At 38.3% G+C, this 17,271-nt stretch overlaps 1 protein-coding gene across 1 annotated transcript in view; it reads right to left on the bottom strand.

Moving 5' to 3' along the window:
* The window catches only part of LOC126336611 (diacylglycerol kinase eta), a 1,405,164-nt gene that overhangs the window by 174,761 nt on the left and 1,213,132 nt on the right, over positions 1–17,271 (bottom strand). The window contains 1 exon segment of the mRNA XM_050000480.1: positions 3,549–3,708. Within this exon segment, the coding sequence (XP_049856437.1) occupies positions 3,549–3,708 (160 nt within the window).

Here is a 17,271-nt window from a genome sequence, read left to right as displayed (position 1 = left end):
AACAATGAAAAAAATATCAGTGAAATTGGATCTAATTTGGTTTATCAACAATCATTCTTATAACACGCCACTCACAAATAGCACGGGGAATGATGGAAAAAGAAATTGGCACCATAAGTACCCTCCACCAAACACCATGAGGTGGCTTGCAGACTATACATGTAGAACAAAGAGCAATAAAGAAAGCCGTAAGGGGAGTAAGTGTAGATTTCTAAAGGAAAGAAATCTATGAATTAAAAGGAAAGTAAAGTGCAAAAGTGGAATATAAAAAAGCTTCTTATTAAACATCATATCCTTACATGTTTGCTATTGAATATTTTCTTTTCTGCCTCTCTCTTTTGATAAAGATATCATAAAATGTTGTGGAAACTAATGATTCAACTGCTGTTATTCTTTTGTGTGTGTTAAACTTACTCCAGTAGTTGCTGTTTCAGTAACTGGTAAATTAATGTTTCTTTTCCATCCTTCGCACAAACCATATACACTCCACACAATATTATACACTCCTGAACAAATGAATTGCAAATAACTATTGTGTTGGAGAGAGATGGAATGCCATTGCAGTAATGACAGTGATGCCACATCAAATAGATTTCTTGGCATGCCTCTTGATGCAAAACCAATGTGGGGAAATCACGAAAACTACATATCTATAAAATTAGTCTGAGGCATCTATTTGATAACTCAACTTGGGACTTCTGTAAGTGCCAAGTTATTACTTAACTCTTATTGTGCTCTTTTTCATAGATGTTTAACCTATAAAATATTGTTATAGGGCAATTCTTAAGGCACAAAAATTATTTTTATTTGGCAAAAAAGGTGGTTAGGTGCATTTATTGAGTGAGAAATCATGTATCCTGCAGATCATTAAAAAAACAACTAAAACTAAAATTGTTGACAGTTATATCCCTTCATATGTGATGAATGAAAACATCACTGACATCAGGTAAAACTCAGCTTTCATTGACCACACTACCAGTTTCACACTTTACAGAAACACCTTCAGGTCCAATCTACATATTTAAGAACCGAAACATAATTATAAACTTTTTTGTGCTATTATAGATGTTTATTTGAAGACTAGTACTTACAAAAAAGCAATTATATACTTAACAATATTAGGAAAAGGAGAGATTGCAACTCACTATAAAGATGAACCATTGAGTTGCAAACAGGCACAACAAAAAGACTGTTACATGTTATAGCACTCAGCCATAGCCTTCTTCAGCAAAGAAACATACACACATTCACACAAGCAGGCACACATCATAAACACATGACTGCTACCACCAGCACCTCCGTCTGGAATCTGGTCAAAGTTCCCTGTGGTAGGGTTCATGCATGTATGAGGTGAGCTTGGTTGTGGGAATGTGTGTATGTTTCCTCTACTGAAGAAGGTTTTGGCCAAAAGCTATAATGCATAACAGTATTTTGTTGTGTCTATCTGCAATTCAAAGAGTCTGAGTATCAATCTACTCATTTCCTAATATTGCTTGTATTCCAAACTAGAGTTTCTACTATTCAATTAAACACTTAGTTGTTTGTTGATACCAAGGAAAACCTACAGAATCACAAACAGGAACAGTCTATATACAACCACAACACATATCACAGGTAAATGATTAACAATCCATCACTGAATGTCTTTGGGAACACTACCCAAAGATGGCTCAATCAAAAGGCATTATAGAATACAAAAGAATTTAAAACATATAGTGAAAGTGATTCTTCTATTAAATATGTTATGCCTTCAATTATTAATGTTTCCTTTGTGGTGGTTTTCTAGAATTTTAGTGCACCTTTTTATCCTTATTGTGTGTATTGTCCAGCTGTAGCATTACTTATGTTGCATACAGCTCATTTACATTAACACATTACTAACACAAGATGCCTTATAATACAGATATGCACTGTACATATGTGTATGTATCACAATGACACTTCTTATTTTGTACAAACAATGATAAAATCAACAGTGTTTACAATGCTTGATGATGGGTAAATAAATGGAAAAATAAGAAACAACATTTGAAAGACAGACGCCACTGTCAATTATCATAGATTGTAGCAACAGATAGAAGTTCCATAGTGGAGCAAATCTCTTGCCATTTCAATGATGGACAACATCAACCAGTGACACAGTGTACTATCATGAACCAACTCGTCCCTATAGGGCACAGAACCCTTATCTCAAAGGGCATACAAATTAATGTGGCCAAAGGAACAACATGGCCACCAGATGCTCAAAATGTGGACAAAAGGTTACCTTGACTGGTTATTCATGGTATATGTTGGTACAAACCAATGGCAGAATACTGAGTACAAAAAATCGCATGGTATGATGTAGTTCTTTTTTCAGCAGGGCACCATTTAAGCAAGTTCTGGAGGTATTCTCATGTGGGGCATATTTAAATGGGATGAAATGGTGGTGCCAATAAACCTACCATTACCTGACACCAGCTAATGACAGGCTACATAAGCCTACAGGTTGATAATGTGAATCTGTTTTATTGCCTTCAGTATACCACAGGTTACCTGCACCTTCATCAGGACAAAGCACCAACCTATTTCTTGTAAACTGTGACATAATGATTTAAGGAAGGCTCCACAGTGACATGAAATCAGATAGAGTTGTTAACACGCTACTATGTAGATGCCTCTAATTCAGCTGCTCATTGGTTTACAACTGTGAAATCAGTAATTGTAACATGTTTTTATATCTGCAGCTCATGATCAAACAACACACCAAAATAGTATTAATAAACTAGCTTATTATTCCCGTGTGTCACTAGCACATAAGATTCTCTTACATACTGAAGAAAATTACCATTAAAAGAAAGCATCCGAACTGAACATTCCCAGCTATAAAACAGAATAAAATATTAAATCAATTACAAATTAATTCAATATTTTAACATTACTTTCAAACTTTTACATATAGAGAGCTATAAAAAGTTTCATAGAACTGATAAATATAGAAATAAAAAATTCACAGCAGAGGTAAATGGGTCCTATGCTCACAGTATTTGAAAGCAATACTTAATTCTGACACATGGGCACACAAACACAGTTTTTTAACAAAACTATCTCAGACTTTAAACTGTTAGAGCTGATTCTCAAAAGGTGGCTCAACAACGTGCATTGCCTATGTAAAAAGATCAAATATTACTATGGTTAAAATTCTACATTTAACTGTACATTCTCATATAACAGGCTAAATGAACCAATAGGAGGTTACAAGATGGCAAAGAGAAAAACCATTCCCAACTATACAAAGGCTACTAGAGCATTACGGTGTTCAGACCAACATTCAAGTTTATGACTGCTTTATTTTACTTTGATAATTATTGGCTGAAGATGTTCTTCACTGTTAAATTGTATTGGTTCGTGGTTCTGAGTTAATCTGTTCTTTTCATTGTCACAAGAAATCAGAAACATCCACTTCCATTTCTTCAACATATTATGCTCATTTCAAACTCTCACTTAATCACTGCATTCCTGTGATTGTTTGTGTGCTCATGATAATAAATAATCATTATGCATTATACCTCAGGCTTTGCAATCTTCTCTTCATCATGTAGTGTAGCCAATAGCAAATCAAGCTTCTCATTAAGAACTTTGCATTTTCCACCAAACTGATCATCACCTTGTCCTAAACTGATTTCAGCTGCTCGCATTGTAAAATCCTTCACAGTCTCACACAAGATCCTGAAAATAAAATAATCTAGGTTAATGATAAGATCTTGGATTTTTAAAATCAGTAAAGAACACTATTATTTATTTATTTTTAAAATTCAGCTGCTATCACAGGCAAAGAAAACTGAAAATAGAACCATTCAAATGTAGATGGAATGGCAAAAAGTTTGGGTGCTAACATGAAGAAATTTATGAGAATATTAGCTTCCCTTGCAAATTTCACTGGTGAAACCATTTTTGGTTATAAGTCAAATAACAGTATGTCAAAACAATGTTTTGACAAGTTTCACAGTAGCCAGTTACAGGTACAGTGCCAGTTCCCACAAAAAATGACCTTTTATAGAGTTTGGGCTCTGCAACACCTAGGCCCCAGGAATATCAGGCAGAGCAATTTTGAACCTCTGGAATGACATGTTCCAGGCAATGATGGAGGCTGTAGTTAGTGGATGAAACTGTGTGCCCGAAATCAAAATCCTTCAACAGGTATATAGGCATACCTATGTGTATATATGGTTTGAACATTTTATCACTAGATGGCATGGTAAGGGGCAGAATATACAAAATACACAGCTGTTCCTCAGTTTGCATTTGACCTGCTCAACATGACTATTGCAATCCAGGATCAAGTGCTGCTGGTAAAGCTCTTTTTACAAGTATGGTGACTGTGCACCAGTAGCTCTGCAGAAGCTGTGACACTCACGGGTATGAAAAGAGGCATTGATCCAATGTCTGCCAAGGGTCTTGAGGAAATGATTATGAAATTAAAAAATACAGGTCCTTTTGAAGTGTAGTGTAGAAGACAGAGGAAGATAATTGATCCAAAGTCAGTACACGGTATGGCCACATCATTGCAGGAAAAGTCGAGTGGTGGTATGGAAACATGCATGACATGGGGAATTGCCTGATCTTTGGACATGCCTATCAGCATGGTGTATAAAATTCTACAAAATATCCTGCTTTGCTATCCACATTAAATTATCATGTTCATGAGTTGCTTTATGGTGATCTGACAGTAAGACAAACATTTGTTCTTGAATTTCTGCAAAGGTAACTATATGGTGTGGTTCGACGGCATCATTAATTGTATGGCCATTTTTTTTAAAAAGTGAGTCCTATGGGTCCAGTTACCTGTACCATCACTGATAAATACCAATGTCATTCCAGCCCCTCAACAATGTTAATGTATGGGTAGGATCATTTTTATGCTAGATGGCACTCCTCCACACATTTCACAGCCAGTGAAGCAGCTGTTGCAGATGCATTTTGGAAGTGCTAGAATAATAAGCAGTCATTTACATACAGCCTGATCTCAATATGTGTGACTTTTGGCTATTGAGTAGTATGAAAGACGGTGTTCAGTGTCCCGATTACAAAAGTTGCTGAGTTGAAGGCACATGTTGCACAACACATTCTGAATGTGACCTCTTTCTGGAACATGCTGTTTCTTGATTCCAGCCTGTGGCAGAAAATGGTAGACAGCATACTGAATAAACATGTCTTGTGTCAGTTCCACAACAATTAAAAACCAATTTTGTTGTTGTTTTTCATGTCATTTTTGGCTTCAGGACAATTAAAAACCAATGTCGTTGCTTTTTATGAGGTTTTTGGCCTTGAGGGATACGGAAGGAAGTCGGCCGTGCCTTTTCAAGGAAACCATCCCAGCATTTGCCCTAAGTGATTGAGGGAAGTTGTAGAAAACCTAAATCCATATGACCGGCCAAACTTGTGCAGTCACGCACATGGACAGTACATTTAGCTTAATGTGCAACTTGCACTATAGGCATCTCATTGCAATTTGTCTGCTATTTGTAGGTGAACCCATTTATGTTATGATGCTTACAGCATCATTTACGTGGAAAATTTTCGTTAAATTTCTTTGTTTCCACAATGTTTCCCCCTTCTTCGGCAATATTCTACTCAAATTTGACACCATTCTAAGCAGTAATTTCTTATGTTGTTGTTGTAGTTGTTGTTGTGGTCTTCAGTTCTGAGACTGGTTTTATGCAGCTCTCCATGCTACTCTATCCTGTGCAAGATTCTTCATCTCCCAGTACTTACTGCAACCTACATCCTTCTGAATCTATTTAGTGTATTCATCTCTTGGTCACCCTCTTCGATTTTTACCCTCCACGCTGCCCTCCAGTGCTAAATTTGTGATCCCTTGATGCCTCAGAACATGTCCTACCAATCGGTCCCTTATCTTGTCAAGTTGTGCCTCAAGCTCCTCTTCTCCCCAATCCTATTCAATACCTCCTCATTAGTTGTGTGATCTACCCAGCTAACCTCCAGCATCTTCTGTAGCACCACATTTCAAAAGCTTCTATTCTCTTATTGTCCAAACTATTTATTGCCCATGTTTCACTTCCATACATGGCTACACTCCATACAAATACTTTCAGAAACGACTTCCTGATGGTTAAATCTATACTCAATGTTAACAAATTTCTCTTCTTCAGAAATTCTTTCCTTGCCATTGCCAGTCTACATTTTATATCCTCTCTACTTTGACCATCATCAGTTATTTTGCTCCCCAAATAGCAAAAACTCCTTTACTACTTTAAGTGTCTCATTTCCTATCTAATTCCCTCAGCATTGCCCGACCTAATTTTACCACACTCCATTATCATCGTTTTGCTTTTGTTGATGATCATCTTATATCCTCCTTTCAACACACTGTCCATTCTGTTCAACTGCTCTTCCAAGTCCTTTGCTGTCTCTGACAGAATTACAATGTCATCGGCGAACCTCAAAGTTTTTATTTCTGCTCCATGGATTTTAATACCTACTCTACATTTTTCTTTTGTTTCCTTTACTGCTTGCTCCATATACAGATTGAATAACATCGGGGACAGGCTACAACCCTGTCTCACTCCCTTCCCAACTACTGCTTCCCTTTCATGCCCCTCGACCCTTATAACTGCCATCTGGTTTCTGTACATATTGTTAATAGCCTTTCGCTCCCTGTATTTTACCCTGCCACCTTCAGAATTTGAAAGAGAGTATTCCAGTCAACATTGTCAAAAGCTTTCTCTATGTCTACAAATGCTAGAAACGTAGGTTTGACTTTCCTTAATCTTTCTTCTAAAATAAGTCGTAAGGTCAGTATTGCCTCACGTGTTCCAACATTTCTACGGAATCCAAACTGATGCTCTCCGAGGTCCACACCTACTAGTTTTTCCATTCATCTGTAAAGAATTCACATTAGTATTTTGCAGCTGTGACATATTAAACTGATAGTTCGGTAATTTTCACATCTGTCAACACCTGTTTTCTTTGCGATTGGAATTATTATATTCTTCTTGAAGTCTGAGGGAATTTCGCCTGTTTCATACATCTTGCTCACCAGATGGTAGAGTTTTGTCAGGACTGGCTCTCCCAAGGTTGTCAGTAGTTCCAATGGAATGTTGTCTACTCCCGGGGCCTTGTTTTGACTCAGGTTCTTTCAGTGCTCTGTCAAACTCTTCACGCAGTATCGTATTTCCCATTTCATCTTCACCTACATCCTCTTCCATTTCCATAATATTGTCCTCAAGTACATCGCCCTTGTATAGACCCTCTATATACTCCTTCCACCTTTCTGCTTTCCCTTCTTTGCTTAGAACTGGGTTTCCATCTGAGCTCTTGATGTTCATACAAGTGGTTCTCTTATCTCCAAAGGTCTCTTTAATTTTGCTGTAGGCAGTATCTATCTTACCCCTAGTGAGATAAGCCTCCACATCCTTACATTTGTCCTCTAGTCATCCCTGCTTAGCCATTTTGCACTTCCTGTCGATCTCATTTTTGAGACGTTTGTATTCCTTTTTGCCTGCTTCATTTACTGCATTTTTATATTTTCTCCTTTCATCAGTTAAATTCAATATTTCTTCTGTTACCCAAGGATCTCCACTAGCCCTCGTCTTTTTACCTACTTGATCTTCTGCTGCCTTCACTACTTCATCCCTCAGAGCTACCCATTCTTCTTCTACTGTGTTTCATTCCCCCATTCCTGTCAATTGTTCCCTTATGCTCTCCTTGAAAATTTGTACAACCTCTGGTTCTTTCAGCTTATCCAGATCCCATGTCCTTAAATTCCCACATTTTTGCAGTTTCTTCAGTTTTAATCTACAGGTAATAACCAATAGACTGTGGTCAGAGTCCACATCTGCCTCTGGAAATGTCTTACGGCTTAAAGCCTGATTCCTAAATTTCTGTCTTACCATTATATAATCTATCTGATACCTTCTAGTATCTGCAGGATTCTTCCATGTATAACTTCTTGTATGATTCTTGAACCAAGTGTTAGTTATGATTAAGTTATGCTCTGTGCAAAACTCTACCAGGGGGCTTCCCCTTTCATTTCTTAACCCCAATCCATATTCACCCACTGTGTTTCCTTCTCTCCCTCTTCCTACTCTCGAATTCCAGTCACCCATAACTATTAAATTTTCATTTCCCTTCACTACCTGAATAATTTCTTTTATCTCATCATACATTTCATCAATTTCTTCGTCATCTGCAGAGCTAGTTGGCATATAAACTTGTACTACTGTGGTAGGCATGGGCTTCGTATCTATCTTGGCCACAATAATGCGTTCTCTAAGCTGTTTGTAGTAGCTTACCCGCACTCCTATTTTTTTTATCCATTATTAAACCTACTCCTGCATTACCCCTATTTGATTTTGTATTTATAACTCTGTATTCACCTGACCAAAAGTCTTGTTCCTCCTGATACCGAACTTCACTAATTCCCACTATATCTAGCTTTAACCTATCCATTTTGCTTTTTAAATTTTCTAACCTACCTGCTCGATTAAAGGATCTGACATTCTACACTCCGATCCGTAGAACGCCAGTTTTCTTTCTGCTGATAACGACGTCCTCTTGAGTAGTCCCTGCCCGGAGATCCAAATGGGAGACTATTTTACCTCCAGAATATTTCACCCAAGAGGACGTCAACATCATTTAACCATAGCATAAAGCTACATGTCCTCGGGAAAAATTACGGCTGTAGTTTCCCCTCGCTTTCAGCTGTTCGCAGCACCAGCACAGCAAGGCTGTTTTGGTTAGTGTTACAAGGCCAGATCAGTCAATCATCCAGACTGTTGCCCCTGCAACTACTGAAAAGGCTGCTGCCCCTCTTCAGGAACCACATGTTTGTCTGGCCTCTCCACAGATACCCCTCCCATGTGGTTGCACCTACGGTACAGCCATCTGTATCGCTGAGGCACACGTGCCTCCCCACCAACGACAAGATCCATGGTTCATGGTTTCTTATAGCATTTTGAAATTGGAACATGAATTATAACCAAATTGTGTTTGCAGTATGTGCTACTTTAAATATTACATTTGCAAGGTTCACTGCATCACTTTCACGCCATTTGCCAGAAACAATTGCTTGAAAATTACTGACCTATAGCTTCTAGGGGCTGTATACATGGAAGAAGCATGGAGATACTGACAGGTTTCAGATAGATTATATAATGGTAAGACATAGATTTAGGAACTAGGTTTTAAATTGTAAGACATTTCCAGGGACAGATGTGGACTCTGACCAGAATCTATTGGTTATGACCTGTAGATTAAAACTGAAGAAACTGCAAAAAGGTGGGAATTTAAGGAGATGGGACCTGGATAAACTGACTAAACCAGAGGTTGTACAGAGTTACATGGAGAGCATAAGGAAACAATTGACAGGAATGGGGGAGAGAAATACAGTAGAAGAAGAATGGGTAGCTTTGAGGGATGAAGTAGTGAAGGCAGCAGAGGATCAAGTAGGTAAAAAGACGAGGGCTAGTAGAGATCCTTGGGTAACAGAAGAAATATTGAATTTAACTGATGAGAGGAGAAAATATAAAAATGCAGTAAATGAAGCAGGCAAAAAGGAATACAAACGTCTCAAAAATGAGATCGACAGGAAGTGCAAAATGACTAAGCAGGGATGACTAGAGGACAAATGTAAGGATGTGGAGGCTTATCTCACTAGGGGTAAGATAGACACTGCCTACAGCAAAATTAAAGAGACCTTTGGAGATAAGAGAACCACTTGCATGAACATCAAGAGCTCAGATGGAAACCCAGTTCTAAGCAAAGAAGGGAAAGCAGAAAGGTGGAAGGAGTATATAGAGGGTCTATACAAGGGCGATGTACTTGAGGACAATATTATGGAAATGGAAGAGGATGTAGGTGAAGATGAAATGGGAAATACGATACTGCGTGAAGAGTTTGACAGAGCACTGAAAGCACCTGAGTCAAAACAAGGCCCCGGGAGTAGACAACATTCCATTGGAACTACTGACAACCTTGGGAGAGCCAGTCCTGACAAAACTCTACCATCTGGTGAGCAAGATGTATGAGACAGGCGAAATTCCCTCAGACTTCAAGAAGAATATAGTAATTCCAATCGCAAAGAAAACAGGTTAATATGTCACAGCTGCAAAATACTAACGCGAATTCTTTACAGACGAATAGAAAAACTGATAGAAGCCGACCTTGGGGAAGATCAGTTTGGATTCCATAGAAATGTTGGAACACGTGAGGCAATACTGACCCTACAACTTATCTTAGAAGCTAGATTAAGGAAGGGCAAACCTACGTTTCTAGCATTTGTAGACTTAGAGAAAGCTTTTGACAACGTTGACTGGAATACTCTCTTTCAAATTCTAAAGATGGCAGGGGTAAAATACAGAGAGCGAAAGGCTATTTACAATTTGTACAGAAACCAGATGGTAGTTATAAGAGTTGAGGGACATGAAAGGGAAGCAGTGGTTGGGAAGGGATTGAGACAGGGTTGTAGTCTCTCCCCGATGTTATTCAATCTGTATATTGAGCAAGCAGTGAAGGAAACAAAAGAAAAATTCGGAGTAGGTATTAAAATCCATGGAGCAGAAATAAAAACTTTGAGGTTTGCCGATGACATCGTAATTCTGTCAGAGACAGCAAAGGACTTGGAAGAGCAGTTGAACGGAATGGACAGTGTCTCGAAAGGAGGGTATAAGATGAACATCAACAAAAGCAAACCGAGGATAATGGAATGTAGTCGAAATAAGTCGAGTGATGCTGAGGGAATTAGATTAGGAAATGAGACACTTAAAGTAGTAAAGGAGTTTTGCTATTTGGGGAGCAAAATAACTGATGATGGTTAAAGTAGAGAGGATATAAAATGTAGACTGGCAATGGCAAGGAAAATGTTTCTGAAGAAGAGAAATTTGTTAACATCAAGCATAGATTTAAGTGTCAGGAAGTCATTTCTGAAAGTATTTGTATGGAGTGTAGCCATGTATGGAAGTGAAACATGGACGATAAATAGTTTGGACAAGGAGAGAATAGAAGCTTTCGAAATGTGGTGCTACAGAAGAATGCTGAAGATTAGATGGGTGGACCACATAACTAATGAGGAAGTATTGAATAGGATTGGGGAGAAGAGAAGTTTGTGGCACAACTTGACCAGAAGAAGGGATCTGTTGGTAGGACATGTTCTGAGGCATCAAGGGATCACCAATTTAGTATTGGAGGGCAGTGTGGAGGGTAAAAATCGTAGAGGGAGACCAAGAGATGAATACACTAAGCAGATTCAGAAGGATGTAGGTTGCAGTAGGTACTGGGAGATGAAGAAGCTTGCACAGGATAGAGTAGCATGGAGAGCTGCATCAAACCAGTCTCAGGACTGAAGACCACAACAAGAACAGCTTCTAGGGAAAGGGACAGGCAAAACCTATAAATAGGATATTGGCTGTGAACATGTTTGTCTGAAGATGAATGGGCGAATAACAGGGACATGCAGCACTGAGACTGGGGCTCAAAATGTCTTCAAACAGTACAACATGAATCACAGGCACCATAGTGTACTGTAAAGAAAAATATTCATTGAAGTTATAATGAAAAACTTCAGGTTTCCATTTTTTTATTTTTTCAGATAGTGTCAAAATATGAATGGATAATCTACAAACCAGATAATCCACACCCAGATAATCAGGAGCCTGCTGTACACTGAAATTAATCAAAAAATGAAATCAGAGCACTGTGCCAAGCACTATAAAAAAATTTGCCTTTTAGAAAGTGATTGCTCTTAGCATTTCAAAGTGACACAATCTAATAAATAGTTCCTTTGTGAATAATAAAATTGCTTTCAGTATTATGAAAAGGATAGTTGCTACTCGCCATATAATGGAGATGCTGAGTCGCAGATAGGCACAACAAAAAGATTGTCACCAAATAAGCTTTTGGTCAACAAGGCCTGTGTCAAAAATAGACAAAAAAAAACATACACACACACACACACACACACACACACACACACACACACACACACACACACACACACACACACACACGACCCAGTCTTTGACAGTTAAAGCCACTACTAGTTGTTGGCCCAAAGATTATTCTGGGACAGTCTTTTTGTTGTGCCTATGTGCAAATCAGCATCTTTGCTGTATGGTGAGTAGCATAATATTGTTACATTCCATCCTGGATTTTCTAGTTTGATTTTAAAATTGCTTTCAGAAATTGCATGCTCCAATAAATGTTTAAAGCCTTACAGAATGTAAAATTTGTTGATGTTTATGTCTAAGAAAGAAACCATTCTACAGGATACACAGGAATCACTTCAGGGAAAAAATCCCTTGCAAACATAATCATAACAGAAACATATGTCTGAGAAGACACCAGTCACACTGAAAGAAACTGCTCAAAATAAAAATTTGAAATCATTTGCAATAGAAGAAAATCACATGGCAGTGTTGAATCATCTAGTCGCAACAGCGGAAAGGAAGATATCACCACAAGGAGAAGAATCACACAAAAAAACTATAATTCAGCTGGAACCCAGCACACAATGATCTTGCATCTATCTAGGAAGTCAAGTCCACAGGCAACCCCAAATGTGTTACACCCAAACAATTCCACAGTATCTCCAAAATTTTATGACCAGGCAATGAATGGAGTTATCATTTGTGGTGTCAAATGTTTTTAATGGAAACTCATAAATAACCATAAACATAGAAATTCCAGATACAAAAGCTCAATTAAAATTACCACCTATTCAAATACAAAAGAGAAGATAACACCAAAATGAAAATGGCTAATCCATTCACTATTAAGAAGTGAGTGAATTAAATATACCTCTCCAACCAGTATGTCAAATTTCACGCCAATTTATCAAAATTTCCAATCTTTACCAGGCAAGATAAATGAAACTAAAATACTGACCTACTCCAGTGAGCATTGGTTAATAATAATAATAATAATAATAATAATAATAATAATAATAATAATAATAACAATAATAAAAAGACTAGCACTCAGAAGGCTTTGTGGTTTTAATTTGTCACCATATGTCTGCAGAAATACCTCTGCTTATGGACGAAAGAAAACGGAAGAAGGTGAGGTCTATAAAGACTGGGTTGGTGTAGGCTGGGGAAGGGAATCAGCCACTTCCTTTCAAAGGCACCATCCAGTGTTTGTCTTAAATGATTTAGATAAGTCACAGAAAACATAAATCTCAATAAACAAAAGGTGATTTGAACCACTATCATTCTGAATATTAGTCCAGCACCTTACCACTCGGCCACTTTGTTCTGTGTTCATGAAGGAATGTGTATTTGTTAGAAGAGGTTTTGAACACTGACCTCTACAATTCACTGAAACTATAATTACAGAGCACGTCCTTAAGTATCTGCGATTAAACTTATCACATTATAAAATAGATATTATTATTTGTTTTACAGAAGTGCACATGAAAATCTCAGCAATTTCTTCAGCAAGCTGGAAAATGCTATCAGTGCATCAGAAGACTTAATGACAGTTATAACCAGCGGAGATTTGAATCTTAACTTCAACAAGCACTTTGATGATCAACAAAGATTGAATGCCTTGTGTGTAACATATAACTGCATAAAACTATAAATTCCTCAAGCATAGCTGTCAAATTATCAAGCACTACCATTGATCAGAGAGACATAAATACTTACAAAGAAGAATATAACATATCATTACAGAGTGCAATGATCATGATATTCAGTTCATTGTTCTACAAACAAAAATCAACCACCACATAGGGTTATTAGAGCAAGAAAAGACAGGGATTTCAACCATCAGACATGCAATCTTTTAAGCTACTGAGGAGGGAAGCATGGGATGAAGTGTAGAGAAGAGAAGACAAACGTGAAAAATGTTATTGTTTCCTAGAAACATTTGCACATCACTTTAATGCATCAATTCCACGTAATAAAACAAACATTTAAAATGCAATGGCAGAAATCTCTCATAACGTTAGTATTAATAATTCTTGTGCATAACAACAGAGACTCAAAAACTCATAAGGAGACTGGCGAATTTGATTAGTATTTCAAAACATAAAAATATCTAAAGCTATTAATCTAATGTAATCTATTCTACAAGTGGCAGCAGGGGAAAAACAAGTTCTTACCAGTATATGCATTATGGATGATGCACTGCAACTGTGATTTAAATCGGTGAATTTTCAGAGTACAAAGTTTCTATAATGCCTCCATCTGATGATGAGCCTGCAGTTGCTTGAAAACTAGTTAAGGGTACAATAAATCATATAAAAAATCAAAAAAATGTGGCTGGTTGCACATTTATACCCAGATAAATTACCAACTTATTTAAGTTACAGAAATGTGCAAGCTCTCGGAGCCAGTGGATCCTGCTTCTAACAGAAGGGTTGAAAGGAAAGGAAGAAGGATGAAGGAAAAGGACTAGCAAGGTTCAGGAAATGGGGAGAGTTATGCGACAGGCGAGACTTACCAAATGTTCAGTAAGTCGCCCCTGACTCAGGATTCGGGGTGACTTTTCCATAAATCTCCCCATTTTCTGAACCTTGCTAGTCCTTTTCCTTCATACCTCTTCCTTTCCCTTCAACTCTTCTGCCATAAAAAGGACCCACTAGCCCACAAAGCCTTTTATAAGTGTTTTCTCCTGCTGCCACTTGACGAGTAGATTTTTCATTTATGCAATTATATTATATTTTCAATGACTGATTGTTTTCATTAAAGTTATTAATCACACAACTGAATGTCCAGGTTGGAATATCAACAATTTATGAACAGAGTACAATGTTATTCACCGTAAAGATGACACACTGAACTGCGGACGAGTCAATGAAAAGACTGTTACACACTGAATTTTTGCCCAAAGCCTTCTTCAGAAAAGAAAAAAACAAACTCACAAACAGTCACACAAGCAGGTGTGCATGAAGTGAGCCTTATTATGTGAATGTGCATATCTAAAGCTATTACACAAGGTGGCACAAGCACACCTCACACACACACACACACCATTTGTGTGACTTTTTGTGTGTTTTCATTTCTTTTCTGAAGAAGGCTATGGAAAAATGCTCGGTGTGCAACAGTCTACACTTTGCCTGTTTGCAGCTCAATCTGTCACCTTTACTGTGGGTAGCAATCAAGCCTTTTCATAATTGTTGATATTCCAACATTGACTTTCCTTTGTTACAATATCGTATTATATTCTGGGCAATACAGCATGAGGCAAGAAGATTTCTGAGATGCAAAAAAAAAAATTTTAGGATAATGTAAGGAGTAAATACTTATTTAGAAAATTGGTTTTTTCCTAGTTGCTCGTGTATATATTTATGAGATTGTTATATTTGTTATGAAATTCACAACTGAAATGGAATGCAGTTACCAGAATAGAAGATATGGTGCAAGAAATCCCTTTGTAGGGTAAGTTTGGAATATAGTAGTGGTTCAAGAAGGCCTCAGTGAGACCTTCAGCACTGCAACATTTCTTCCAAATTGAAACCCTTGTACTCCAATAACTGGAGGAGCACCCCTCCACGAGTTATTCAATTTATTGACATCCTGTTCCCACCTTGGAGTAACACTACTCATCAACATCTATCATGTTCCCAGTGAACAACTTCATCAACTCCTCATAGCATCTAGTCCTTGCCTTGTTGACCCTTTCCAACTGCCACATTCCCCCCTCCAATATCCCACAAAACCCGAAATAAACAAACCCAAAATCCATCTTCATCATCACTCTAATAAAGGCCTGCACATCCATCTTCTACAAGTTTATGAAAATTCATAAACCCAACAATTCTAGAGACTCCATTGCAGCTGGTTACTGTGCTCCCACTGAAAGAATCTCTGCTGTTCTCTGCCAACAACTCCAACCAACTACCCATAGCCTAGCTTCTTATTTAATGATATGAACCACTTCCTTCATGAATTTCAATTATCCCCACCCAATTACCACTTAGATCTCTTCCTGCCACTGGTGCTGCCACCTCCCTGTGTGTCAATATCTCCCACATCCAACACCTAATCCCCCATCACCCATCACCCTCAAGAACCAGCTACAAAGGGGGATCTCCCCCCAACCTCCAACCTCATACATCACACAATGTCATCCCAGACTGGAACAACTAAATAATATCCTTCATTACAGCTTTGGCTATCTATCATTATGCCAAGAAATGAGTCACATTCTACCCACAATCCTTCCTATCCCCCTAAAGTCGTATTCCACTGCTCACCCAACCTCAGCCTCTTACTATATGGGTCATATCCCTGTGGAAGGCATGATGCAAAGCCTATCCTATTCAGCCACCCAGCACATCCTACTCCAGTCCTGTCACAGGCTAATCCTGTCCCATCACAGTTAGGGCCAGCCACATCATATACCATCTATGCTGCAATAACTGCACAGCAATCTATGTAGTCATGACCACCAACCAACTGCCTACCCAAATGACAGACCACCACAAAACTATGGCCAAGAACAGATTTGAGCATCCAGCAGCAGAACAGGTTGCAGAGCACTACATCCTCCATTTCACTGGTTGCTTCACAACCCGTGCCTTCACCCTAGCACCAGCTTTTCTGAACTACATGGATGGGAATTATACCTGCAACCATCCTTCACTCCCTAATCTCCCTTACTTCACTCTCAGCTAACCTCATGCACCGACACTCTCTTCTCCATAGTCTCTGTCACACCATCACAATCCACCCCCTATGTCCATGGCACCATATTCTGTATGAACTAACTGGCTCAAGGGCCTGTGTGCAGTATCCCTATCCCATACACCTTTTGCTTCTCTGTCCCACACTCCTATCTTGTACACCTGCTGCCCCCCCTCCAATTTGTCAGCCAAAGCTCCCTAACTCTCCCTCCCACCTGTTTTCTCCATTTGCTCACTCTACCCAACACAACCTTTCACCCCAATGTGCCTGTTGGACTGCAGGTCATATTAGTCTCAAGGAGCAGGGAGCAGGAATAACAGGCAGCGTTTACTAATATGTAAAACAGAAAAAAAATGAAAAATACTTTTAATAAACATTTTAAACATGAGAATGCACATCCACAAAACACATTTTTTTAATTTAGTGTTAATTTTCTTGGATTTCCCACAAATTTGTCAATTACTTTCTTTTCTAACAGCTCGCAGTTTTCTTTCATGTAATTTCCATGTATGCTCATCAGGCACAATCCAGTGAGACTTTCATCTGCTATAATGCATCTAAGCCATGTCTTTACTCTTCAAAGCTTACTGAAGGATTGCTCTACAGTCACCATTGTGCATGGAATAGTGCTCAAAATTTGTAG

Source organism: Schistocerca gregaria, chromosome 2 (genome assembly GCF_023897955.1).
Source record: "Schistocerca gregaria isolate iqSchGreg1 chromosome 2, iqSchGreg1.2, whole genome shotgun sequence".
Taxonomy (NCBI): domain Eukaryota; kingdom Metazoa; phylum Arthropoda; class Insecta; order Orthoptera; family Acrididae; genus Schistocerca; species Schistocerca gregaria.
The sequence above is the reverse complement of the archived record's forward strand: the minus strand, read 5'-3'. Positions and strand labels throughout refer to the sequence as shown.